The sequence below is a fragment of the Lissotriton vulgaris genome, unplaced genomic scaffold (genome assembly GCF_964263255.1).
Source record: "Lissotriton vulgaris unplaced genomic scaffold, aLisVul1.2 SCAFFOLD_1637, whole genome shotgun sequence".
NCBI classification, from domain to species: domain Eukaryota; kingdom Metazoa; phylum Chordata; class Amphibia; order Caudata; family Salamandridae; genus Lissotriton; species Lissotriton vulgaris.
In genome coordinates this window covers 148,434-176,334 of record NW_028241715.1, presented here as the reverse complement: position 1 = coordinate 176,334, position 27,901 = coordinate 148,434, and the positions used below count along the sequence as shown (strand labels likewise).

At 45.7% G+C, this 27,901-nt stretch overlaps 1 protein-coding gene across 2 annotated transcripts in view; it reads left to right on the top strand.

The window, feature by feature from the left end:
* The window catches only part of LOC147670584 (NXPE family member 2-like), a 255,540-nt gene that overhangs the window by 201,613 nt on the left and 26,026 nt on the right, over positions 1-27,901 (top strand). For both annotated transcript variants that reach the window (XM_086948149.1, XM_086948150.1), the window contains exon 4: positions 16,780-16,998. In XM_086948149.1, the coding sequence (XP_086804275.1) occupies positions 16,780-16,998 (219 nt within the window). The remainder of the gene's footprint in view (positions 1-16,779; positions 16,999-27,901) is intronic.

Below are 27,901 nucleotides of genomic sequence, written 5' to 3'. Positions count from 1 at the left end.
TTTTGGGGGGCTCTCCAATTGTATGCCTCATGTATGCTGATGATATTTTGATTCTTGACCTAACTCCTAAGGGTCTGAATAATCGCCTGCAGGCTTTATATGAATATGCTGGAAACCATTTTTTGTTGATAAATATTGCAAAAAGCAAAGTGATGTGCATGTCGGGTAGGAAGAAACCTAAATATCCGAACTTTCCTTGGGTAGTAGGGGGTCAAAAATTGGAAACAGTGAAATCTTATTCCTTCCTTGGTAAAATTGTTATGAGTAATTTAAGTGAAAAAGCTCATATAGCCAACAATTCCCGGAAAGCTATTGTTCAGGGAAAGAGTTTGGTATCCTTGTATAAGGCTACAGGTAGAAGGCATTTTTCGATATTATTAGATGTATTTCGAGCAAAAGTTCCTGCCTCCCTACTCTATGGAATAGAGTTAATTGATATAAAAAATTGGAGCTTCTTAAATTCCTCGGAAGGAAAAATTTAACGTAGCCTAGTATCTGTCAATAGAGCTAGCTCTACTGCTGTCTTTAGACAGGAATTCGGCTTACGTAGTAGCTGGGTCCAAGTTCTAGCGGGTATAGTGCGCTGGGTTGTCAGCCTTGCAAGGAGCGAGCCTAGTATCTTAAGACATCTTATAAAAAATGAGTTGTTGGGAAATTTTAATGACTATTCAGTAATCGTAAAAAAAAATTAGATATGCTGTGGGTCAATTACAACTGGATAAAGATGTTTTATTCTCTTTGTCACCTTATCAGTTAAAAACCCTTTTGAAGTCCTCCTCGTGGGAACTAGGGTTTAGACTGGATAGAGATCTTCGGATTTCGAAAAAGGGCATTACCCCAGTTATCGATTCCTGTATGTTGAGGAAAGCTCAACCATATGTTCAATGGAACATTCCTCATGGCGTTAGACGCCTACTGTTTTTAGTAAGACAGGATTTACTTCCTTTGAAATCGCTCATATCCAGATGGCATGGCTCTTCAGCGGTCTGTGATTTTTGTCATATGTATGATCAAGATTTGTCTCATGTCATTTTTGTTTGTCCAGCCCTGATGTCTTATAGGCAAAGATGGCTTAGACCCATCTGCCTTCAATTGAACATTTTGTCTGCTCCTTCTTTTAGTGCAGCTATGATCAATCCTCCTAATGAAATGTTTTGTTTCAAACTGTACAAATTTTTCAAATGTTTCCTGGATTTGTATTAATTTGGTAATTCAGATGCCCTAAATGTTGTGTATTCTTATTCTATGTACCTGTTGATATTTTATTTTAAAGATTTTATTGTATGTATTTTATGTCTTTTATGTGGATCTCGTAAGAGTTCCGATATCATAATAAACTTGAATAAAATTTTTTTACAAAAATGAATCATGCTATGCGTTAGCTGGGGGGTAGATGGCGCAAGGGCTCACCCCCTTAAAAATGGCATAAGGACCGAGGAGACCATTTCGGGTCGTGAGTGCATTTAAAAGTACAGTTAGTGAAATCTAGGCGGTGAACGAAAGTGAGTGAAGCATGCTAGGTATCGGGGCAAACCGAAGGTGCCCGGACTAAGTTCCAGGGCAGGTAGAGGGTGGTTGTTGGAATAGCCCGGCAGCCCTGAAAAAACGAGGACATACATCAGTTGGTTTGCACGGAGCATTGATCAGTGGTGGGAAGTGAAACCATATGGCAAGAAAGTCTTACCAAAATTGGGAGCCTGGGATAGACGCGTCAGCGGTATACTCGCGTTTCAGGTCAGGGAAGTAGCCTAAATGAAAAACGAGTCGGGCGCTTCATTACAATTAGGAAAAGGTTTGCAGTCATCAAGGCTAAACTAGCGATATCAGTCGAGGCAGCTTACCGGTTCAGTCTGCATGGATATCTTCCTGGAAATGCGATAGCTTGCCGGCGAGAAAGTTAAACTATATGATGAAAGAAGGCTCTCAATAGGCGCGCGCTTGTATCACATGGTCATGAAAATAAAGGAAGGACACAGTGGCGGCCATTGTGTCTATATCCTTGCACCATTCCGCGAGTGTGGGGTCGGCTGCCACTCCCCAGTGTTTAGCAATATTTCTTTTGGCAAGCATAATACCCAAGGTAGCCAAAGTCTGTAACATTGAGTTCAGGTCTTTCGCATCCCAAATATTGAGTATGCCGCATTTGGGCTCTGTAGGGACTAGGTTTCCACCCACCCTCGTGCTAATAACTGATTCCCAGTAGGACGCCACTGCAGGGCAAGCCCATATGGTATGATAAAAGGTGCCCACCCCCCCACATTGTCGCAGGCAGAGCAGGGTCACCCGATCTTACAAAGAGTGGTTCTGGTATAGCAGATCCTGAGGAAGATCTTGAGTTTTACCAGGCATCATTTTGATGTGATCGCCGTCTAACTCTCCTAGGTCTGCCTACCATTTATCTTTGCGCTTCTGCACCGGATCTGGCATATTATTGATAATTTTCTGATGGGTCATGGATATTGCTTTTTTGTCCATGTGACCATCAGGAGCCTATCTTCTAGCGGGAAAGCCTCAGGCAGGGTGATGTCCGGGGGAATAGCCGTTTCAAGGGCGTGTTTGATGTCTTTAACGGAAGTGCTCCATAGATGCTATCTCGTACTGCTTTTGGAGCTGTGTAAATGGGATCAGTTTTCCCCTTACCTAGAGGTCGCCCACTTTAGATATTCCAAAATGGTCCCAGTGAGTAAAGCCTTTGCTTTTTTCCAATCTACCCAGCCTATCTGTTACCCAAAGGAGTGTTGCGTGCGTGACTACGTTATGCCACCCTAACTTTTTTTGGACTACATTCCATACCTGGAGTGTGTGTTTTGTGGGGCCCATGAGGGTCCGGGTCTTGTTGTAGAGCGCCCTATCAGGACCTGTCTCACCCAACTGCAGCCTGTCGAGGATTTAAGCTGGGTCTGTGTGGGGAACGTGGATCCAGTGGTTAATCACTATCAGTTGAGTGGCCCAGAAATATGTCTGTATGTTCGGGAGCCCGATGCCTCTATCATAACAGGTGCAGTATAATTTCACCTTAGCTATGCGAGCCGGCTTGTTGCCCCATAAGAGTTTAGTGACTTCTGCCTCATTGGCACAGAAGTAAGATTGAGGGACTAAGAAGGGTGTGTTTTGGTGGGCGTAAAGAAACCTCGAGCGCGACCATTTTGAATAGCGCCGCTTTTCCCAGGAGTGACAGGGGCAGCGACTGCCAGTGTTTGGCATCCCTTTGCGACCGCTTCTGAGGGGCTTGGAGATTTGATACCATAAATACTTCCGGGTCAGAGGTGATGTGTATCCCTAGGTATTTGAAAGTGTCTTCTAGAATTGTTACATCACAGCCAGCCCTGAGGAGTAGTTGGGGGCCCTTCAAAACATAGAGCACCGAACTTTGTCAAATTGATTGTGTACCCCCAATAATGTCCATATGAGCTACAGATATGTAAGAGGCAGGATAGGGAGCATATGGGAGATGCCATCTATAAAAGGATGTCGTCCACATATAGGGATCTGCGATCCTCATAGTCCTCAGTCCTTCGTAGTCCCCGAATGACTGGGTCCTGTCGTATCCAGTCACCCTGGGCGGCCAACTACGCTATGCTTGTGTAGTTTGCGTAGTTTGTGCTACTTTGCGCTATGCGAATTGCATGTAGCATAGTGCAAAATCACGTAGCGAAGTTGGCATTCTTTGCTTGCTCGCGGTCCTCAGCGTCAAGTTGCCGACTGCGAGCGAGCAAAATGACATCCCGGCGAGACTTTTTCCTCGTTCACGATCAGCAACATCAAGTTGGCGATCGCGAGCGTGGAAAATAAACCTCCTGGCGAGATTCTCAACACGGGGAGGTCAGGTTTCTCATTGCGAGTGGTCGCGTGGTCGCGACCGCTCATGATGAGAAACTACCAGTCTGAATTGAGAAAGCTACCGCTCGAGTAAAAATCTACTCGAGCGGCAGAAAACGACAGCTTACACTGTGCAAGATGATGTTTTCAATGATTGCAAGCATCCGGCACTGTGTAATCATCCCGAACAGCACACTACGCATTTCGCGTAGCGCTACACGTATCTCGCGAAGTGCACTTTGCGTAGCTACACGTAGCGCCACTACGCAAACTACACCCAGGGTTAGTATCCAGGCTGCCAGAGGCTCCAGCACAAGGGGAAAAAGGAGTGGCGACAGCAGGCAGCCCTGTCTCGTGCCTCGATGCAGTGAAAATTCTCCTGATCATGCCCATTGGCCACCATATGAGTGCAGTGTATAGCATTCTAACCCAGGAACAGAATTTTGGCCCAAACCCCAATTTTTCAAGAACAGCGAAAAGAAAAGGTCATTCGACTGTGTCAAAGGCCATGCAGGCGTCCAATGATAGCACAACAGCTGCTTCCTGGATGGTATGTTTTCTGGTAAAGACTATGCCACAAGTTCATGTAAATTGACTTCAAGCTGCAAGTTTGGGCTGTCTACAGATGAAAGAAATCAATTCATTTTAAAATGTAACAGTGGCAAAATACGTACAAATTGTGGATGATGGAAGAACCAACATTTGGAGAAGTACTTGTGATTGCAAAAAGAGTAGAACATATGCTGAAATATGTGGGAGAGTTAAGTGCAGATTGTGTCTAGAAATCTATAATTGAACAGATGAATGAGGATGCGATATGTGTGTGTGGTAAACTTTTGTTGTGGAAATTTGGAACATAAGGGAAATGCCAGAGCATGTCCTAATCTGAGTGTGGACTGAAATATTTGTGATAGAAGAGGACATTCCAGTAAAATCCTCAGGTGCATAGAAAAAAAGAGGTTCACAGAAGATAGCAATAGAGACTTGCGATGAAATTGTCTTACAAGTTTTTCAAAAGACAAAAGTTTATCCTTTGGAGAAATTGTTTCTTGATGGTCCTGAGATTTTCATGAAATCTGACTCTTGTTAACATTTCACAATAATCTCAAAGGAAACTTTTACAAAAAATTTCAGCAATGTGAAGAGGCTACATCACATGGATATCGCCTTCATTAGATATGGGAGATTACCTTTACAGCTGTTGGGTTATTTTAAAACATTCTTGGGAAAGGAAGATAACCTTACAGTAGGAAAAATGCATGTTTTCTGTAAACGTGTCAAACTGATAGGGTGGATTAATTCAGGCCAATTGGGTTTGAACCCGAATCCCGAAGCAAAACCAAAAGTTCAAAGCAGTGAATTAGTTCCTGAAAAATGCTTTTCATTCCAAATTCAATGATTTCCTTTCTTGCAAAATAGATCACTTATAGGTCAACAGTTAACACATTTAAATACAAAAGGGTGACTGTTCCTGTGATAGCTAAAGTGAGTTGACCCCAATTGTGGCAGGTAAGGGGAATGTTGAGATTCATATTTGCATTGATATTTCTGCACCGAATAGAGAGGTAGAATGTTATAATTGACTTGTGTCCTTCCTTGCTCTGGCTGTGTCTTCCCTGTTGCTCACCTAGTATGAGTGTTAGAATGCCTGATGACCTCATGGAATGTTTGAGTGCCTGGCTTGAGTGTAGAGTGTCAGTTGATGGCCTGCAAGCTGTGTGGCAGGGAGGCTGCTCCTGGTGGGGTCTAATTTCCATCTACCTATCTTCTTCTAATGAACTTAACCTGGAACTAAGCTTTTATTAAATCCTACCTATTTTATATACGTGGCTCCAAGGACTTTAAATTATCACTTAGAACTATATAAACATGCTCTTCCAAAAACTGAGGAGTTGATTTCCACTTTAGTTTGCACAAAATATTTTATTACTCTGTATCTAGTCTCAGCTTACCACAAGGTAAAATTAGATGAAGGTTTACAAGAATTGACTGCTTTTAAAACTTCAATTGATACTTTCAAGTCCAAAAGAAAACATTTTGGAGTAATATTCACAGCTGCTATGTTTCAGAGGATAATGATGTAACTTTTAAGAGGAATTCCAGGAGGTAGGTGTTACCAAGACAATCTTTGAATATATGATGGAGCTTTTAGAGTGTATAATGATAAGGTTTGTGGGCTGTTGCGTAGATTGGCAGAATCAGAACTAACTTTGAAAGTTGAGAAATAAAAGTTTGATGTGACAGAAATAAATTATTTGGGAAACTTGATTACAGGAAAAGGGATTAGCTCCAAGAAGGAAATGGTTGATGTTATTAAATCCCTGAAAGTTCCTATAAATAAAGAGCTGTTGTAGTTGTTTTTTGGAATGGAAGAGTACTATGGAAAATGTATTTAAAGCGATGTAGGCACAATGGTCAATATGAGAAAATCTGTGCTTAATTTGAGCCAGAGGGTACTGATGAGGGCCACCGGCACATATATTTGTGGCTGGTGGGGAACCACCAGAACTCATTGATGTGGACTGGGAATTATGTTTCCTCATCCAACAATTCATGAGTGTAAGAGAGGGAAAATACTCAACGGAGAAAGAATGAGAAAGAGAAAGAAGAAAAAACTGTCACAAAGAGAGAAACAAACAGCATGCAGGAGTGTGATAAAGGGGTAGGGAGTAAGCATGGGCGAATTTTACGAATCTGGCGTTCGCGAATTTGCGTATGTGCGAACTCGCAATCCGCAAAATCCGCGAATTCTCGCAAATTTGCGGGGTTTTTTTTGTGTTCGCAAGGGTTTCTGCCAGTTCGCGAGGGTTTTGTACCAGTTCGCAATTGCGAACTTACTTGTCGGCTCGCAACGGTTGCGACTATTTTGTTTCTACGTCTGGTTCATCATCACAGGTTCACAGCACCCTCTGTTTCACCACTGCCACCCTGTTTCATCCATGCCACCCTCTGTTACATCAATGCCACCCTCTGGTTCATCACTGTAGATTATGGGGGGGGAAGCAAGCACACCTGCCCTGCTTCAACTGACATGAATTAATTTGGGGTTGATTTATTAATGTGTCACTGTTTTAAAATTCCAGTCTGGCACCTGCTTCCTTATCTGTAATTTGCTTTCTGTTGCAGTGCAATTTCTTTTCCAGGACCTTTGTGGCCTACTTGTAGCTATTCTATGAGCCTGCTGTGAGGGTCAGAGCAGGGTCATAGAATTGTTGCAACTAGCAACTGAACTCTGGAGGGGCCCCAGTCAGGAAGCACTACAGGGAATGGTTACTAATAATGAGTTTGAACTTTTGCACCTGCTGAGTGCTTTCAGTTTTGCAAAACTCGTTTTTCTGCAGAACAGCAACTGTAATGCCCCAAACAAACATAGGCAACTGAACTCTGGAGGGGCCCCTCAGCAAGTACTACAGGGAATGGTTACTAATGATGAGTGAACTTTTGCACCTGCTGAGTGCTTTCAGTTTTGCAAAACTCGTTTTTCTGCAGAACAGCAACTGTAATGCCCCAAACAAACTTACTTGTGAAAGTTGATTTCTAATCCAAAAGTGATCCAAAGAAAGTCAAAAGGCCTCAAATCCAAAAAAGTGCAGGCAAATGTCAACCTGAGGAGTTATTCTGATAAAAATCATCATTTTCAGAAGGTCTATGCTGCTTGCTAGTAGATTTCTTGTGCAGAATTGCAAATTTTGTAATTTCGCGAGTGCGAGATTTTTGCTGCCCGCCACACCTACATGTTCACAATTGCGAACTCTCGCGATGCGTCGCCAAACTCCCGCGGGATCCCGCAGCAAGATCCAAAATGGCGCAGCACTCGCAAAATATTGAGAAAAACAACTCGGCAAACGCTGAATGACGGTAAGTGAACGCCGCACGCCGCAATATTGTATCTGCAAGAAAAAAAATCCGCTGCGTGCGAATTTGCGGATTTTCGGTAAATTCGCGAGAGTTCGCGGATTGCGAATTTACCGAAAATCCGCAAAATCCGCGAGCGGAACGGATTTTCCGCCCATGCTTAGTAGGGAGTGTCAGGAAGTTGATTAATGAGGTGGATTCTTGACTATGCAGCCTTGGGATTTGTATGCTGGTGCCAACCATGGGATTTTGAGCAAAGCTTTGGGCATCAGACCTTATTCTTCAACAAATTAAGCACTGGAGAAAATTGATAGGAAATAAAAAAGGAATTATTTGGGATAAGAAGTGACGAAAAGTTTCAATTGATAATGGGAGAGTTAGATAACACACCATGTTCATATGCCTTCATTTCAGTTGCAGATACTGCTAGATACTGATGCCAGTTCAAAAGATATAGCTGCAATATTGATACCAGAAACTCCTAGTATGTGCATATCAAACTATTTGATGTTCTGGCTATAATTACTCAATGATAGAGCTGGACGCTATAGCATTTTATTGGACATTAAACCAATTTAGGAATTTTGAGTGGAAAACTAAATATCAGGTTTGTACTGACCATAAACCTTTGATAGAGCTCTTCACAAGAAAGGGGGTTCGTTGTATACCCTACAGATATGAAGAAAGGTAATACGTTTACAAGAAGGCCCTTTGATGTGAAGTACATCCCAGGTGCAAATAACTGCTCAGTCAATTACCTTTCAGTGTTAGTAGAGATTGAGGAAGTAGTATCTGAAAAAACATTTTCTTCAGAGGGTGAATGGGAAGAAGAAAACATAACTATGTGTGTAGCTACACAAGGTTCGATTCTAGAAGATGAAGTGTGATAAGGGGTAGAAAGTGATGAGGTTCTGAAGAAAGTACTTCAGTTACTTTCTGAAGGAGAGGTTGATGGTGTTGAGCTGATCAAGTTATGGAACTTGTGATGGTTGATTAGAAATGACTTAGATGTTGATAAAGTATATCTTATATGAGGTACCTGACTAGTACCGCCAGAATGTGTAATAAACATACTGCTAAGTCTTGTGCATAAAGGTCATACAAGTATTGTCAATCTGAAAGAAATGTTGCGAAGTGATGTTTTGCAGCCTGCATTAGATAAAAATGTAGAACACATGATCAGAAACTGTCTGAAATGCTGTTGCAGCAAATATTGGTTAAAGGGAGGAAAACTTGCCTCTACATTATCAGTAACTACCTTCATATCGATGGGAACAGGTAATAATAGATCTGTTAGGACCTATATGTGTATAAGATGCCATTCTTTATTGATTAGTATATTGATTAGTGTTGAGGATGTGTTGAATTCTCATGCATGAGAGACATCATTCCAGCACGGTCATCAAGTTTTTATACATAGTTAGACATTACAGTTATCCTAAGAATCCTCTCTCAGAGACCAGGGTACAATTGTGTTCATGTAAAGTGGAATGTTGTTTAAAAGAGTGGTAATGATCATAAACATTGTTTATTTTTCTACCAGCCACAGACTAATGGTTCTATTGAGAGGTTGAATAAAACTCTGAAGGATGGCACACAGTTATCATTAGTGAATGGATTAGTTTAAAAGCTGTAACTCCAAAAAAAGACTACAGCATGAACCATGTTTCCTCACTCTTCAACGGGAAAATCAAATTTTCAACTTTTCAAGGACAAATACCCAGCTCTAAAGTCTGCTCCTGGAGGATAAGATGGAACAAGGATTTTATAGACAATAGTCCAGGTAACTGGACAGTGAGAGAAGATAATTTATCAGCTGTGATAATTTACAAGCTGGTCACTGTCCACTCCCCCACTGCTGAGGATCACACTCTTGGGTAACTGTAACCTCCAACTCCTCTAGTTAATTATTGTACTGTTTCTTTGCATTTCCAGCTGTTTGTTTGACCTTTGTTTGTCCACTGTTATTTTTCTCCCTGTTTGCTGCTGCCATTGTTTTATCCTGCCTCCCACCTCCTGCTAGCCCCTCCCATGGCTACTTATGGAGGCCGTTGCACGGCTCCTGTAAGCATCCCCTCAACCTCTCATCAGCGCGCCTCCTCCCGCAGCTGATGATCGCAGTCTTGGGTAATTGGGACCAAGGAGTCCTCTAGTTATTTGTAACCTTTATTGTACTTTTTCTTTTCATTTTCCACTGTTTGTTTGACCTTTGTCTGCCCAATGTTATTTTCTCTTTGTTCACGCTCCACCGTAACTGGGACCATGGAGATGTCTAGTTATTTTGTAACCTTTTATGTACTGTTTCTTTGCATTTCCCACTGTTTGTTTGACCTTTGTTTGCCCACTGGTATGTTCTCCCTGTTCACCACTGCTGCTGTCTTTTTCCTGCTCAGTGCCTCCCACTTGCCCCTCCCACCTCCTAGGACTAGTTATGGAGGATGTAGTATGGCTCCTGTGAGCAGTTCCCCAACCTTTGGTCAGCGTGCCGCTCCCCCACTGTTGATGATCATGCTCTTGGGTAACTGGGACCGCAAAAACCCTCTAGTTATTTATATTCCTTATAGTACTGTTTATTTGCACTACCCACTGTTTATGTGACCTTTGTTTGCCCACTTGTATTTTCTCTCTGTTCTCTGCTTCCACCATATTTTCCCCGCTCTGTGCCTCCCACTAGCCCCTCCCTCTTCCCATGACTATTTCTGGAGGTAATTGGTGCGGGCATGTGTAGTGGGAGCGCCAAAGCCAAGCTCAAATGCGCCTGGACTGCACCCAGTGTAAGGAACCCTTATTCTCTCACCCCACACAGCTACTTGGCCGCAGACATATGAGTCCTGGATCTAGATCACTTTGACAACAACAACTGCTGCCGCACATCTCCACGCACCACCAGAGATCCATTCCACTGCCAGCTCTGCTGCTGCACCCAAAGAGACTGCCACAGCACAACTCCAGTGCATTCTACACAAAGAATGATCGCAAGGAAAATATACCATAGAGATCTTAGACAAGATCTCATTCCTCACCTCGGACACCATCTTCCTCACAGAGACCTGGCTAAACCTCTGTGCAGGCGAACGCTATCGCCACTTCCCGAAGGCTTCAAGATAACACACCAGAACTGAACCAACAAACATGGAGGTGGAATTACGATCATCTCCAAGGACTATTGCAAAAAAGAGGGACCCCTGAGAAACTAGTGTGAAGTACACCTAGACAGGGAAAATACACTAATGTAAGCTTTCTAGGGCTACTTCAACTTTAACAAATCCCTATAACATGATTAAAGGGAACACAATAGCGACACACTACCCAATAAACTTTCACAAGTGCACAGCATACCACATTCATACTTTCCTGTACAAGACTGACTCAACGCGCATTTCGACAGAAACACTGTCTTCATCAGGAGTATCATCTCTAGATGTTGTGCTGTGAAAGAAATGAAGCAATAATGTATAGTCCCATGTCAGTCTTGTACCCGTCTCTACAAAAAGACCTATCAATTCATCCAAACAAATGGATTATGTTCTTTGGTCTTATTAGATTGCATATTATCCACAGTGCATATCTTGTGAAAATCAATTTCAATATTTATGTGTGTGTGACTTGAGTATATATGGGAAAGTATGAATGTGGTATGTTGTGCTCTTGTGAATGTTTCTATGATAATTGTTTGTCTCATTGTCTCTTTATATGATCAACTGTGTATTATAATATATTGAATAATCAAAAAAATTGTATCAATAAATATTTTGTATTTTTCTAAAAAAAGAAATATTGGGTAGTGTGTCGCTATTGTGTTCCCTTTAATCATGTTATAGGGATTTGTTTAAGTTGAAGTAGCCCTAGAAAGCTTACATTAGTTAATCATCTCCAAGGACACCATCTCCTGCATGACCTCCTCAGACAACTCAACCCCGATAACTGAGCATCTCAACTTCCAACTTCACAGAGGCGGTAAAAGTACCCTCACCTGTAGATCACCAGGACCATGCCACCCATGACCTCATTGTCCCGATTGCCATTGACTCCAAACACTACATCTTCCTTGAGAATCTTAACTTACACCTCAACGACCCCAGTGATACCTACACAACCTACTTCCTAGAATGCAAGAGCAGCATTGACCTCAAGCAACTTGTCACTGACCCTACCCACATCAAAGGACACATGCTCAACCCCTTTTCCACGTAAGCGACAGAGTCAAGAACAACCAGGTCTCACAGCTCAACTGGATCTACCACTACAGCACCCACTTCACCATCTCAGGACCTACTAACACTGGCCTCATGCTCCCCAGCTCCACACGCAGAAACTGGTAAAAGATATCCAACGGCCCATTTAACAGTGCTCTCAACTGCCACCTCTCAGGCACAACATCCTTCCCAGAACTGGCTGTGAAGAATTTCTCTCAGTGTTTCACTGAATATACTGAAAGAATCGCCCCATCATGCCAGCCAAATTCAAAGAACCTGCCAGAAGACAAGCTGGTTCACCTTGGAGTTGAAATCCACCAAACACAACTGTCAGCAACTAGAAAGGAAGTGGTGCACAAGCAAAGAGACAGGAGACCATACCACCTTCAAAACAACACTCAACCAATACCACTGCCTCCTAAAAGAAATGAAGAAGAACGTCCTAGCAGAACACAAAGAGGTCAGCACGAAACACAGCAAGAAACTCCTCACCATTGTGAAGGAGTTTGCCAACCCCACAGCTACCAAGACTGACATCACTCCCTCCCAAGAACTATGTGACACCCTGGCAGACTTCTTCCATGTCAAGATCTTAGTCACCCACAAACACAAAACCCAAACACTGCTTCACCCATTTGAATCCTCTCACAACTCATGGCACAATTTCCATCATGAACTCCATGCACTTGGTAGCCCCATGGACCTGTGTCCCCACCACATCTTCAACCTCAGGAGCAAGACGATTGGTAACAAGCTCAAGAATGTCCTCAAGACCTCCATCACCTTGTCCTCCTTCCCTAAGGCCTGGAAACAAGCTGAAATGTGGTCCCTCCTGACGAAGCCACCCCCCACCCCAGCAAAACCAAAGAACTACTGGCTAACACATGTCTCCATGCTCTCCTTTCCAGTGAATATTCATGCAACGGCAATCAACGAGCAACTTACTGAACACCTGGAACACAATCACCTCCTGAACCCCTCTCAACCAGGATTCTGAGCTAACCACAGCCCCAAGACAGCCTTGATCGCAGCCACCAACGACATCAGGGACCTCCTGGACCGCAGCATAACAGCAGCCCTCGTCGTCCTGGATATATCATCCGCCTTCAACACTGTCTCCCATCATATCTTGATCAACAGACTCCACCACATTCGAATCCAGGGAGACTCCCTCAAATGGATTGCCTTTTACCTCACCAGAAGAAGTCAGATAATCCTTCTCCCACTATTCACCTTGGAACCCAAGAAGATCATGTATGGCATCTCCTAGGATCAGCCCTCAGCCCCACCCTCTTCCACACATACATGACCCCCCTGGCCGACATTGTGGGATTGCACAGACCCAACATCATCTCCTACTCTGACGACACCCAGCTCATCACCTTGCTGTCAGAAGATCCCTCCACCACTAGAGCCAACTTCCACAGATGTATGATAAATGTTGCTGACTGGATGGAGGAGAACTGTCTCAAGCTCAACACAGACAAGACAGAAGTACTTATCATGGAACTATGCTTGGTGGCCTGCTGAAGTCTGCCTATCTTCCCCCGACCGACAACTCCACCAACCTCGGCATCATCTTGGACAGCAATCTATCTATGAAGAAACAGGTTAAGGCAGTCTCATCCACCAGCTTTCACACCCTACACATGTTCCACATGATCTTCAGGTAGCTCCCAGTCAACATCAGAAGGACCATCACACAGACACTCATCATCAGCAGGCTGGGCTACAGGAAGACACTCTACGTAGGAGTCACAGCACGGCTCCTGATGGGACTACAGACAATACAAAACTCAAAGGCAAAACTCACCCTCAACCTCTCCAGACAGACCCCGATCACCACAGCAACACTGGCTCCCAATCCAGAAGAGATGACAGGATGTTGACCCACGCATACAAAGCTCTTCACAATGAAGGACCAGCATATATTAACACGCGCATAACATTCCACAGACCGATCACATGCTTACAAACTGTCTCCCTTTTCCTCGCAGACACCCTTCAGCTCCACTGAGACAAAATTGGAGGACACTTCTTCTCACAGCTTGAGGCCAAAGTCTGGAACGAACTTCTGCTGTACCTCAAGCCCTCCTCATCCTGTGGCGGTTGGCATGTAAGGAGGGTGATGGGGTGGGGGAGACAAAAATAAAAGTACCCAAATAAGTAAAGACAAAATACTCCTACTCTTCTGCTGCTCCCGAGGATACTGGAGCCCTATGTTGTCTCTAGCCCAGCTATCCTAGACAGCTGGATTAGAGAAGTTTAAAATGTGCATGTGGGGCTGGCCGTCACAAGATAGCCGGAGATAAAGACATGTGCCTGACTGGTAGTAGCAGAAATCCGAAAGCCCTGCCCCCGTCCTGACGCTCTGCTCGGGATGGGGTTTTGAAAAATAAATTGGTAATAAATTAACTTTATTACCATTTTATGTTTTTTAACTCTGGGGGTAGTTTTTAGTGTGGTCACGCTCCTCTGCCTTAGCAGAGGAACTGCCCTTGTCTTCATTGCTCTAGCAATTCAGGAAAGTACACAAGATCTGGCTGTTCGAATGAATAAGATGACCATGAAGCATCTATCAACTCCAGTGCCTTGAGACCCTCACAGATGATTTGCTGTGTTTTATAAATCCTTTATTGACTGATTGAAACATGTAAATATGTATGTAAATATGAGTAAGAGATAAGGAGCATGTTGATGTTTTGTGTCATAACAGTAGGATGGGTAGAGATGGAGGAGTGCATTCTGATAGTAAATTTAGTGGAGTTATGAGTGGTGATGATGATTTGATTGAGAGTGCTATAACTACAGAGCATGTTGTGTGCAGGAGAAGTTTAAGAGTTGTTAAGAAACCACAGTTTGTTTTGGATTTTGTTCTGCATTGACATGTTAAGTGCCATAGTTGTCTCACTGTATCAGTAATCTGACTTATTTTGCAGGACTGCTGACTCTTTGCATATAATGTATTAATATTTGCTTTCTAGGGAGAGAGAAGTTTGATATCTTTCTGTGCTGTGTTCTTTTCTCCCCAAAGTAATGATTTGTCCTGCAGACTGGAATGTAGATAAACTAGCATTCTAAGTTTCTAGCTGTAGTGGGAGGAAGTTCAAGATGGATAGCTGTTCATAATAATGTATTTCTGCTTACTTGAGTCTCCACTGAGCTGCCTTCATGAAAGTGCATCGTTCTCAGCACAGGGTCTTTTGTCCAACTCTCTTCAGCTCTTGTGGTCTTATTGCTGCCTTATTTGCAGTATTGTTTCCAAATCTGGAACCTTGTGTGGAATATCAGGTCTACTGTCAAAGATCTCACATTGAGTGCTGCATTAATCTGTGGACACCTCGTCTCAAATATTGCATTCAGGTCCAGAGACTAGACCTGAAGAATTTCTTTCCACTTCTAGTGCCCCTTGCCTGGAGTATTCCTTACATATGTGGATCCCTGATCTTGACTATCATATCCAGCTCTAAAAGACTCCTCCAGAGATACACATATAGCTCTAAATACCCCTCCAGGCATCTAATGGATGGCTCCAAATGCCTCATCAGAAGAGCAGGACTTAATGGCCTCAATTCTAGAGAAAACCTCTAGAGTATTGTATTGAGCCACCCATGCCTCATCTGGAGTATCCTTTCATACTACATGATCCTCACACAAGTATTTTGTCCAGCACTTGTGGACTCATCACAAGCTTTGTTTTTCAGATCTAGAAAATTCATCTGGAGGATTATATTCTTCTCTGGAGGCCTCTGCTTGTTCATAGTATGTGTCTATGGAGGGCTTATTTAGAATATCATAACAGGTTTTGAAAGGCATCCCAATAGTATTTTTCTCCAGCTCCAGAGGCCTGTTCTGGAATATTGTGCAAACTTTTATGTGTCTCACCTGGAGCATCATACTCAAATTCTAGAATAATTATACATTCTGTAGAATCAATAGGACATACCCTGTCCAGCTTTATCATCTAGGAAATGTTCCCTAGTTTTAGAGGCCTTATCTGTTGTATCCCTGTGTGGAGTTCCCAGCTCTGCAAGTCACATTTAAGTATTGTGCCAAAGATTGGAGGCCATACCTGGAGTATTACGTGTAGCACCCAGGACTTTCATCTGGTGTATTTTTTACACTTCAAGAGACAATAGCTGATCTATTTTCATCCGTGCTACAGGCCTCACTTGAGGTTTGTATACCATTAAGAACTAATGGACTTCAGTGTCAAGTTTGGAAGAGTTCATCTAGAGGTTAGTCTCCCTCTTTAGTGTCCCAGACTGACACAGATTGGAAGTAGTCTAGAAATACAGATACTAGTTTAAACCACATGCTACAGGCCTAGAAGCTGGTTAATGAAGGGGCATGAGTCAGCATCATACAGAAAGACATATTCTGAAGGGCTTAACGCAGCACAGACTAAATGTATATTCAAATATATGAGGAATGTACTGTTGCAGTATGATGTATATTTAAATATATGAGCATTGTACTGTTGCAGTATGAAAGTGAGCGCTCATAGGAGAAATAAAGGAGCAACTATAGACAGCATAACCTGACACATAACTTGGCAAAGTGAACAATCATTAGGTGAAATTAAAATACATTAATAGGGACAGGTACTGACTGTATCTCATCAAAAATCCAGAGCCAGTAAGTTCTCTGCGTTGAAATATTATGGAAAATAGATAGACTATATATTGATAAAGGCACATTTCTATGTAAATCCTTTCTGTATTCACTTTACGGCTTTCAGTTTTCACAAAGGACATTTACAGGTAACGAAGTTAGACTTTTGTCTCAGTTTACCTTTGTGAATCTGGTCATTGGTGATATCTTGGATTCAACAGTTTTTCCCGCGTTTGCTGAAAACTAGTGCGCAGATTTCTCAAAATTAAAAAAATATTAATCTTTTGTCTTCTAGAGCAAAGTCAGTCCATAATGAAGACTTGCAGGACTGGAATGCACTCCCCATTTCCTAGTGGCTATTTCATAGGAAACAAATGGCACCCTGTTTTTTGCAACATTATTGCATTTAAAAATTCTGAAGAGAAGCGAAACTGCCTGGCAGGAAAGATGATTTTCCTCATGGGAGATTCAACGCTAAGGCAGTGGATTTTGCACTGCACAGCCGTCATAAAAAGTAGGTTTACTCTTCTGTCAGGATTCAGTCTTACATGCTAAATTGCCACTGTTGCTAAACATGTTCGTAATAAAACAAATTCAACTGTTTCCATGCTTCTTAATATTTTTAGGTAAAAGTTTAATTTTAAGTCTGAATAATCATATTCGATCTTTTATGTATGATTTTCCCTCAAGTAAAGTTTACATAAGAATATTCTATGCAAATAGTGCCTGGTTTCGCAAACTTGAAGCTCGAAGGTTGTATCTTACCTGTCTCAAAATTGCTTATCTTATTAGTGCATGAAGGAAGAAAGGTAGAGTAAGTTGCGTTGGTGTTCTTTCTAACGACTTGCATTGTAGGTTGCACTCAGAACACTGCAGTCCAGTGCATTAACTCATTAAGTTGTCTTGCTAGACATTTTCTCTGAGAAAAAAAAAGAAAACTGCTGTTTATGCCTCCATTTATACAGACATAAACCGCCTTTTTCATTTTCAGATCAGGACAATTAACAAAACCTTTCTGCTCACTCTGTTTTATCCATCTGAACAGTGACTTGTGCCTAGGAGCAGGTGAAATGTTACTCACAAAGTGTTGTAAAGTTTACAATCTTCACACATTCCAAAAGCTGCAGAATTAGTTGAGCCTGTAAAATCTTTGTCATGCGGAAGCAAAACGCACAAACAAGATATTGCTGAAGAATCTTTCAATTGTTTCTTTTTTTCAAAGTATTCTCCCACAAAAAGTTTTTTTTAAATGGGCTGTCTTTTTCCCCTAACCGTCTCCTACATTTGCAACACTTTTATGCAACTGATTTTTACAACTATGCAACCATCATGAAATTAGCCACACCTGCGAATCTTTGCAAAAATTTCACAAAGTCTGCAGGGGAAATAGGTTTGCAGCTTGATTGCTGATGGCAGTTACACTTTTAAAACACTGACCAGTCAATGGTGGTTTCATAGAGCCGGCTCCATTAACGCGACGAACACAGAATGGCACAGAGTACAATCGACCTGCTCAGAATTGAACCCTTGCATGTCAAATTCGAAAAATTGTTTTCCAACAAGCTACAAACCCCTACAATGCACCCACTGGTAGTATTTTTTCAGAAAAAAACATATAGCTGTGGCCAAATCATTGAAAAGGAAACACAAATATCCACTAAGTTGCTCTTGCTGCAAGCCATACATTTTTTTTGCCTGTGGAATAAATATAGTGGGTGAGTTTCAGAAAGAGACAAGCTACACCGGACTAAAGAGCCCCAATCAAGGCAAAACCGTACTTGGGTTGCTTCTTTGTGAAATTCTGCACAGGGTGAGCAGGTCGCAACAAGTACGCTGGAATACACTCAATATAGTAATGCAGAGACACAGGTATGCTGGGTGACGCCAATTGATCACAGGAGATCACTCAGCTTGTATTTATTCCATTGGGGTAAGCCTGGCCCTCTGGTTGTGTGTTTGCAACAATGTAGGATAGAGGCCTGGTGGCACTCTACGTCCTTTCCAACTTTTACCTGTTTAGTACCAAAAACCAGACTATTCACAGGACTTGGACAAAGCATACATAGTTTCTAAGTCTCTGACAGGGTGCAGAGTTAGTCCGTAGTCCATCATACCTCTGACTGCGACCACTTTCTTCTTGACTCCCGGCTTGTCCCGTTAAACCCACTTGGCTGGTGGGCATGTAGCTACCATCTTGCCTTGGGGCACTAGCTCTTAACCTGCACTTGCTGACCACGAGTCTATAAGAGGGCTGGACTTCACTGCATCAGACATAGGTGCGTCTTCTGTTGCTCCTTGTCTGACATTCAGATAGTTTCCTTCCAACTTGGAATGCTTGAACCAGGACACGTTTTTGGATACCGATGACTGCCCTCCTTGAACGGTGACCATGGTCCGTTGAATTTTCCTGATCTCGCACACTTCCTTTTCGAATTGAGTGTGGAACTTCCACACTGGGTGTCGGTCCCTCATGATCAATTTGTCACCAATGGCTAGGTCCACCACTGTGGCTGTGCAATTTTGAATGGCCTAGTCATTTGTGGCTTTTTGCCTCTCCAGCAAAGCTTAGACAGCAATGACAGCTTAGCTTCAACTAGGCCTTACTGGAATGATGTCTCGCACATCTCTCCACAAAAACAGGTTACAGGGGGCACATCCAGTGGTACTTTGTGGTGTCTGTCAATATGCTTCAAGAAATCAATGCAGGCAGCATTCATCATCCTTCTTGCCCTCCACCCCTGTGCATAACGCTTGGTTCAGGGTGCACACAAAGCGCTCTCCCTCTCTATTTGCCTGAGGCTACTGTGGGTTCACATTCCAATGGAATTCGTGTTGGTGCCGAGGTCGAGGTGGAACGGCGGAGAATCTGACCCCTGAGCTCTGAGAGTGAGAGCCGCACTGGAGCCAAATTTATGACCCTGGCACCCGGCTCTCGGCGCATGGCACACGGAACCCACCACGCGCACCACCGCACCCGGTGCATCCGGAGCATCTTGAGGTTGACGGTCCTGTTTCCCGCAGAAGAAGCAGCAAGCGGCGGAGGAGCAGGCGGCGGGGCGAGCTGTGGGGGATTGAGAGGCCCACAGCCAGCAGCCCTGCAGCCCAGAGGACCCGCCCCGCCTTCCGCCTGCTCCTTCCTTGGCCCAGCTGTGTCTCGAGACACGAGTCGGGCTGAGCCAGGCAGCAACAGGTGAGCGTGCTTCCCCTGGCATTTTCAATTTTATCGTCCCCCTGCTGCCAGGCATTGCCGCCATAGGCATCAAAGGGGTAATACCAGCCTGAAAATCTGTTCAGCTTAAGTCAAGTCCTAAACCCGACTAAAACAGACCAAAGCAGACTAACCTAACCTAAGCTGCAAAAACTCAATCCGCTTGCCACTACCTCCCTACCTCCCTACACCCCCCTGCACCTCCTGCCCTCGCACCTACCCACCTACCTACCCTCACGCAGCGGTGCTGGAGCCAGAGCTAGAGGGACTAGAGGACTAGAGGTGCTAGAGGCTCAGAGTTCGAGTCAGAGGCTGGAAAGAACTCTAGAGAGGCGGAGGAGGGCTGCACAAAAGGGGCAAAACGGCCCGGTGGGATTGGCAGCGGCAACTTGCGTGCAGTTCAGCCTCCAACCCACCAACCATAATTAACTCATTAACTCCTGCCAAATCGTACCGACTCCTATACCGACTTCTACTAACTCCTACCAACTCCGCACTAATCCAGAGCAGCAGAGGAAAGGCAGAAAAAGGAGACACAAGGAGACATAAGGAGATACAAGGATAAAAGGACACGAAAGAGGACAAAGGACAACGAGGAAAAAAAGTCCTTATGAGGTCTGGGAAGCCAAGGAACAACGCGGCACCTAGGAACCCCCCGAAAAGGCTAAGGAAAGCAAAGAAGAACCTCAAGAAGGACTTAATGGACGTGTGCAATGAAGGAAATGGAAATGGAAATGGAAGGGATAAGGGAAAGAACGAAGGTGAAGAAGGAGGACCCCCCCTGATTTCCCCCCTGTTCACCAGTCCTGGAGGCTCCAAAGCTTATGAACACCCACGTAGCCCCTCCAGTAATAAATTGGGCTTTCAACCAAAAATCTACACAAAATTCGCATTCATCAAAGACCCAAGCACAGTACTACTCAAATAATGCCAGCATAAGCGACCTACCAACACTGCTCCAACCAACCAAAGCAAACAGGACAACCCCCTCAGAGCACAAGTTAGAACGGGCGGCGAAGGAGGAAAAGAAACAAGCCAATCCCCAAAAGAGGGAACACATATATGAGGAGGAGGGCGCACCTGCAACCAGCGATGAAGCAAGCAATGGATACCCGGGGGGCCAACCAGCACTGGCTCACCGACAAAGACAAGAGGGGGGTGACCCAAACGCGGAAACAACAGCAAAAGGCAATGCGCAAGACCACTCAAAAGAAATAATAAAAGCGGATCAAAGGGTGAATCCAATCGCAAACCTCGCATCAAAAGAGATCAGGGAGAGGCATCCCACAACCCCCACAAGCCTAACGAGGCAAAACGAAACATACAATGGCAATGAGGAGGAATACCACGAACGCCTAGCACCCCAGAGGAGAATGCAAGGCTCACCAGGAATCTCTGAGGGTCACGGCGGACCAGACAGGGCAACAAAATGGGGGTCCCAGGACCTACCCCGCAAGACGATACGAGCGAACTTTCACTGAATATAGACCAAACAACACAAAAGAAATAATATCCTGTAAACACATAGGGACAACGACAGCGGATAGAAAAGTAACGCTTGCTTCCAGGGACATGAAAGAATCGAAATTTGCCTAGCATAGAAACGGTAAGTTTCAATTCTATTAAGGACACGGAGGCGAGGATTATGCTTTTCTCTCTTCGCTGTTTATTTCACAAAACCACATATCAGCCAGAAAAGCAACTTATTTCCTTTGCAAAAATATATGTCAAGTACCCAACACGGGTTAAACATATCAAACATGAAAAAAAACACATGGGATAAACCACAACTCCCATCAGTCCAAGAACCATAGTCCTTTCATAGTGTCCATGACATTAAGGTAGAGCGTCCATCTTATGCTCCCTTCCTCTTTCTTCGCGCGAGACACGCTATCTCAAAATCGGTCCTGTTTCGCCTCGTTACCTAGTAGTAAAAGACAACCACAGCGTCAGCGGTGTAAAGTCCACTGGATGGTAATCAACTCAGACAATTCATAGGCAAAGGTACAAACAAATCATCACAAGTCAACAAAATTGCTTACGCATAGGCAAAGGTACAGACAGACCATCATAAGTCAACGAGATTGTTTACTTACACCAATACGGAGAGGGAAATTCCGTAGGAAAAAAGGGTGGGATAATCCTCGCCTCCGTGTCCTTGATAGAATTGAAACTTACCGTTACTATGCTAGGCAAATTTCGATTCTATGTCAGGACCGGAGGCTTCAGATTATGCTTGTTTAAAGCTGACTGACCACCAGACTCGCAATATCCACCACTGGTTTAAAGTAAAACCGTTTGAACGTGGAGTCTGAGGACCAATCCGCAGCACGCATTAGGTCCTCCAAACGCGCTCCCAAAGAGAAAGCCTTCGATGCCATGGCCCCTCTGGCCGAATGTGCTCCAAACTGTTTGGTATCAATACCTGCTTCCTGCAGCACCCACCGCACCCAGCGGGCTATGGTGGGAGAAGACACCGCTTTATGCGGTTTATGCAAAGCAATCAGGAGTTGCCGTTCCCCCGGAGGACGAAGTTCCAATGTCGCATCTTCATACACTTTCAGACACTGAACAACACAAAGCTTGGGGACGTCCGCAAAGGCCGGGTAAGATATAGATCTCGTCGCGGACTTTGTACGACGACCCACCGTAAAGGTAACCCCATCCGGGGAAAACACTCTCTCTGAGATGTCCAAAGCTCGGACGTCAGATGCTCTGCAACAAGATATCAGGCACAAGAGCATGGCTAGTTTCGCTGATAGTTCTTTTAAAGAAAGGTATCTGTTCTGTTGCCACGACAGAAAGAGGTTCAGAACCACATTAACATCCCAAAGTACGGAGTATCTCGGTTCTGGGGGGAGACTAAGGCGTACTCCCCGAAGGAGCCTACAAACCAAAGGGTGTTCTCCTACTGGGTTCCCATCTAACAGCTCGTGCGACGCCGAAATCGCTGAGCGTATAGCATTGATGGTCCGGTATGCCAGGCCACTCGCCTCCAGCTCCGCCAGGAAGTTCAAAATGTGAACGACGCCTTCGACCAGGGGATCCAGGTCCCGTCGAACACACCAGCGAACCCACCTGGACCATGCTGACCGGTATCTCTTCGTGGTACTATTAGCCCATGCCTTTGACAGGAAGGATTCAGCCGAGCCCGAAAGTCCCGGGAGCGACCAGCGTCTACGGAAAGTCTCTACGTCATGAGGCGGAGAGAACCCTGCGTTATCAGGTGATGTGGGATCCCTTCCGGATTGAGAAGAAGGTGAGGGAGCTGGGGTAGTAGGATTGGAGAATCCCAAGAAAGTTCCCGAAGAACTGAAAACCACACTTGCGACCTCCACCACTGCGTCACCATCACCACCTCCGCCTGCTGGCGGCGAAGAAGGGCCGCCGATCTCATCACCATGGAAAAAGGAGGGAAGGCATAGGGCCGCCCCTGGCACCAGTCTTGGAGGAACGCATCCGTTGCCTCCGCCAGGGGGTCCGGCCTCCAACTGAACAACCTCGGTAGCTGGAAGTCGAGGCGAGACGCAAAGAGGTCCACCGAGAACGGGCCCCATATGGTGTTCAACCAATGGAACACCCGAGTGTCCAGCTTCCACACGCTCGAGTCTCTCAGGTATCTCGAGTGCCAAGCCGCCACTTGATTGGCCCGACCTGGCAGATGTTCCGCTGTCACTGATACTTGGTGGGCGAGACAGTAATCCCAGAAATCCTCCGCCAGGTTCGCCAAGGCCCTGGACCGAGAGCCGCCCAGATGGTTGACATAGCGGACTGCCGAAATGTTGTCCATTCTCAGAAGGACGCACGACGTCGCTGTGTCTTTGGTCCAACAAGGAACCGCAAAGGAGCCAGCGAGGAGCTCCAGGCAATTGATATGGAGTTGCTGCTCCTCGGATGACCAGCCTCCGCCTGTGGAGAAATCTCCGCAATGGGCGCCCCAGCCTGATCTGCTGGCGTCTGATTCTATGACTAAGTCCGGCACTGATCTGAAAATAGCTCGACCGTTCCAGGCCTCCATATGGGTGAGCCACCAGAACATCTCCTCCTTCACCTCGTCGGACAGTGGAACCGACTGGGTGTAGGACAGGCCTCGCCTGAGGTGATACGCTTTTAGGTGTTGAAGGGCCCGATAATGCAACGGACCCTGGAAGATCGCTAGGACGGAGGACGAGAGAAGGCCCACTATCCTGGCGATCTGACGTAGGGAAGTGTGTTATTTGCCGATCGTCTGTCGGAGGTCGTGTTTTATCTTGGCCATCTTCCGCGTCGGGAGACTCAAAGTGGCCCGTACCGAGTCCACTTGGAACCCCAAAAACACCATCTGCTGGGAAGGAGTCAAAACAGACTTGTCCTGATTGACAATGAACCCCAGGTCTTGCAGCAAGGTTATCGTCTGGTTGAGCTGAAGGGTCAATTTGTTGGGGCATTGCACCATTAGGAGGATGTCGTCCAGGTAGACAATCATCCGAATGCCCTGACTCCGAAGGACCTCCACCACTGGGAGCAACAGCTTGGTGAAACACCACGGGGCCGAGGAGAGCCTGAAAGGAAGGGCTGTCAATTCGTAGACCTGCTCCCGCCAGAGGAATTAAAGGAATCGCCTGTGCGGCGGGTGGATTGGAACCACCAAGTAAGCATCTTTGAGGTCCAGACGGACCATCCAGTCGTTGGTCAGGAGTATTTTCCTCAAAAGATGGATGCCTTCCATCTTGAAGTGGTTGTAGACCAACCAACCGTTGAACTCCCGGAGATTTATCACCGGTCTCTTTCCCCCGTCCGTCTTTTCCACTAGGAAAATATTGCTGAGGAAACCTGCATGATGCCTTGTCGATCGACAGATGGCCCCTTTTCGGCACAGCGACGAGACCTCCTCGTCGATCAACCGGGCATCCTCCCGGGAAAAAAGAATGGGACGTGGATCCCTTAATTGGCATGGCCGGTCGTAAAGTCTATATGGAAACAACGCACGGTTTGAAGAACCCATGCATCGTTCGTGAGCGCTGACCAAGCGTCTGGAAAACAAGCCAACCTCCCCCCTATTCGGACAGTGTCCGCCGGGATTACACTCACCGTGGGAATTGCTGCTTCCTGCGTCATTCCTGTAGTTGCCGCGGCCTCCTCTGAAACGTTGCCCTCGGGAAGGGTAAAAATTGTTGTAATTGGCGGAGGAAATGTATTGGCCTCTGCCGTAGCCTTGTCCTTTGTTCTGCTGGTTCTGACCGCCACGGCCGGTCGTGAGGCCACTACCACGACCGGCCCCCCTGGAAAAACGCTGGCTAAACACCCTCTTAATGGTGGATTGGGCCTTATCCAGGGACGAGAAGGTGGAGACGAACTTCCCTACTTCTTTTATGAAAGGGTCTCCAAATAGACCGCCCTGTGCCACCGCTCCTGCCTCCGAGGAGGCCAAATCCCCTAATTTGGGATCTAACTTGATCAGCAAGGAGCGTCTACGCTCAGTTGAAAGGGCGCAATTAGCATTCCCTAAAAAAATCACAGCTCTCTGCGCCCAATTGGATAGGATCTCTGGGGAAATGGCGGAACCTGAGACCTTGGCTTCCTCCGCCATATCGAGAATTTTGGTTAAAGGGCCTATGGTGTCTAGCAATTTATCTTGGCATGAACGCCACGAGCGATCAATGCCCTTGCGGGGGTCTTTGACGAACTTGGCCATAAAGGTGGCCATTTTGCCGTCCAACTCTGGGTTCAAGGCCCTCCAGCGTAGGCCGCGGACACTCTCCCCTTAGGCAAGCCCGTGCCTCTTTCTCCAGTGGCTTACGTAGACGACTCGCCACAAACTTTGCGACTTTGTCACCCGGCGCCCAGGCTGCCGACCTTGGATGAATTATATCGTCCGGATCAAGCATCCCTGCAGCGTCGTGGGGTAACTCAGTCGCTGATCCGGACGGACGCCATGAGCACACCGAATCGCCATCGTCATCGTCCGTGTCCACTGGGGAGAGCCCTCCCGGTGAGGAAGGGTCTGTCGCTGTCGACGCTGAGGGACCCTGGTTTGGGAGCGACCCAGAGGGTTCAGGTCCGGTCGCCTTAGCAAGGAACGCGTCTCTGAGGCGTTCAAAGGCGTCCTTATCCACGCCCTGTGAGGCCCCCAAACCACCGTCCTTCCACGCTCTCTTTGGTGCGGGGGGTTTACCCTCCGCAGAGGAGGGGGAAGCCCCGTGGGCCGCCTGGGGAATCGGGGCCAACTTTGCACACTCCAACTATACGGGCCGAGAGTCTATCCTCCATCGGGCCCACAATTTCTTGAACACACCTATAAATGGACTGGTCAACAGCCTCGTAAAATTAATCGTCCCCCAGGTACTGGTGGGTCTCCTCCTCCTCCACGTAGAAGCCCTCTGCCATTGTCAAGGTCGAGGTTAGGGGGAGGATTTTGGAACTGGTCCAGGTACCAGCAGGTATGGGCCAACTCAAGGCTAGCAAAGTTTTTCGAATCTGGGAACCCAGAAAGAAAGAGGCAGCACCCCTCTGATAGCGCGCAGGCCCTCTTAGAAAAGACCGGGCCTTCTGCCGCCTCCCAAGCATGCTTGAAGAAAACTGCAGGAATCCGTCGTCCAACGGCAAGTGCTGAGTGTACAGCCCGTAGGCGTCAGTAGCGGTAACCCGCTGGTACAGACCCCACACTTGGCGTCAAGATGTAACGGGGCAATACAACCTGGGGTCGGGTGTCACGGTGAGGCAGCAATCAAAGGCTCCGACGCTGTCGCTCTCCTCAGCGCGACTCCCGTCAGGGGGAAATCGCGCCGAGGAGAACGAGACGCGACGGCTCCCTCTAGCGGCAATGCATGCGAGCCACAACCCCAGGGACAGTCGCGTCAGGGGCGAAAACTTCCCCGCGACAAAAGTAAAAAACTTTACGGGGCTCCGTGGGAGGAAACACACATGTGAAAACCCGCAGTGAAGAGTCCCCACCTAACACAAGAAATAACCACACAGTGCCACCCCAAATAATCCCACTACAGAATTATGAGTGGAGAAAGGGAAAAAGGCACTTAACTGGATGCGAAGCAGCGAAGAAAGAGGAAGGGAGCATAACATGGACGCCCTACCTTAATGTCATGGACACTATGAAAGGACTATGGTTCTTGGACTGATGGGAGTTGTGGTTTATCCCATGTGTTTTTTCTCATGTTTGATATGTTTAACCCGTGTTGGGTACTTGACATATATTTTTGCAAAGAAAATAAGTTGCTTTTCTGGCTGCTATGTGGTATTGGGAAATAAACAGCGAAAAGAGAAAAGCATAATCTGAAGCCTCCGGTCCTGACATAGAATCAACCGCATGGGCAGATTTCGACGCAGCAGGGCAACCAATCACTATAAAAACACAGGAAACAAGAGACCAGGGTCAGTGCTCACTTCAACTCAATGACCAACCACATGAGAAATTCGATAAAACCGAGCTGCAAAAGGATGGCGCCGAGCAAGGTCGCGCCCATATATTAACCGGAACAAATATCCAGAGCCAATCAACTGCCCCTAACATACAACCCAGTATAGGACTTACAATACCCAGGTTAAACGACCTTGAAACCTCGTACCTCACTCCGGAAGAGTGGGAAGAACTGGTTGCATCCTACCCCGCGGAATCGGAGCGGGAACTGCCAGGTGAGAGCATCTGCGAAAACCGGGGGAAAGAAAGACCAAATGCTAAGGAAGATATCTGGGCATCCCTTCTGAACACAATGCAATTATCACTAAATGCCATTCAATACCATTCTGACAAGATGGATTTACAGCTCTCTGTCCTCAACTCCCTGTCAATATTTGTCTCTAATATTGATGGCAAGCTATCAGAGCTGAACGGCATGATAAAAAGGGCGCAAGCTGAGACTCAATTATTAGAATTGAACTGCTCTTGTATTACAATAGTGGATAAACTGGTAACACTACCAACAGCACTGGATAATCTCCTCTCTGACATTAGGACTGCAGTCAAAAACAACCATCCAAGCAACCACGTCGAGAGTATACATCAAACTAAATTGTCTGCGCAAGCCAAACCACAGCCTCTAAATCAGGAGAACCCAAAGATAACCACAGACCCATTTCCGTTCAGGGATAAATTAAACAATAAGAATATACAGGCCAACAACAAACAACAACCTGAAGGAGCTCAAACTCCCCCTACAGAGAGTACAGCGTACCCCGAATAAACTAGCGAAAAAGACGGAGCATCAACCCCTCT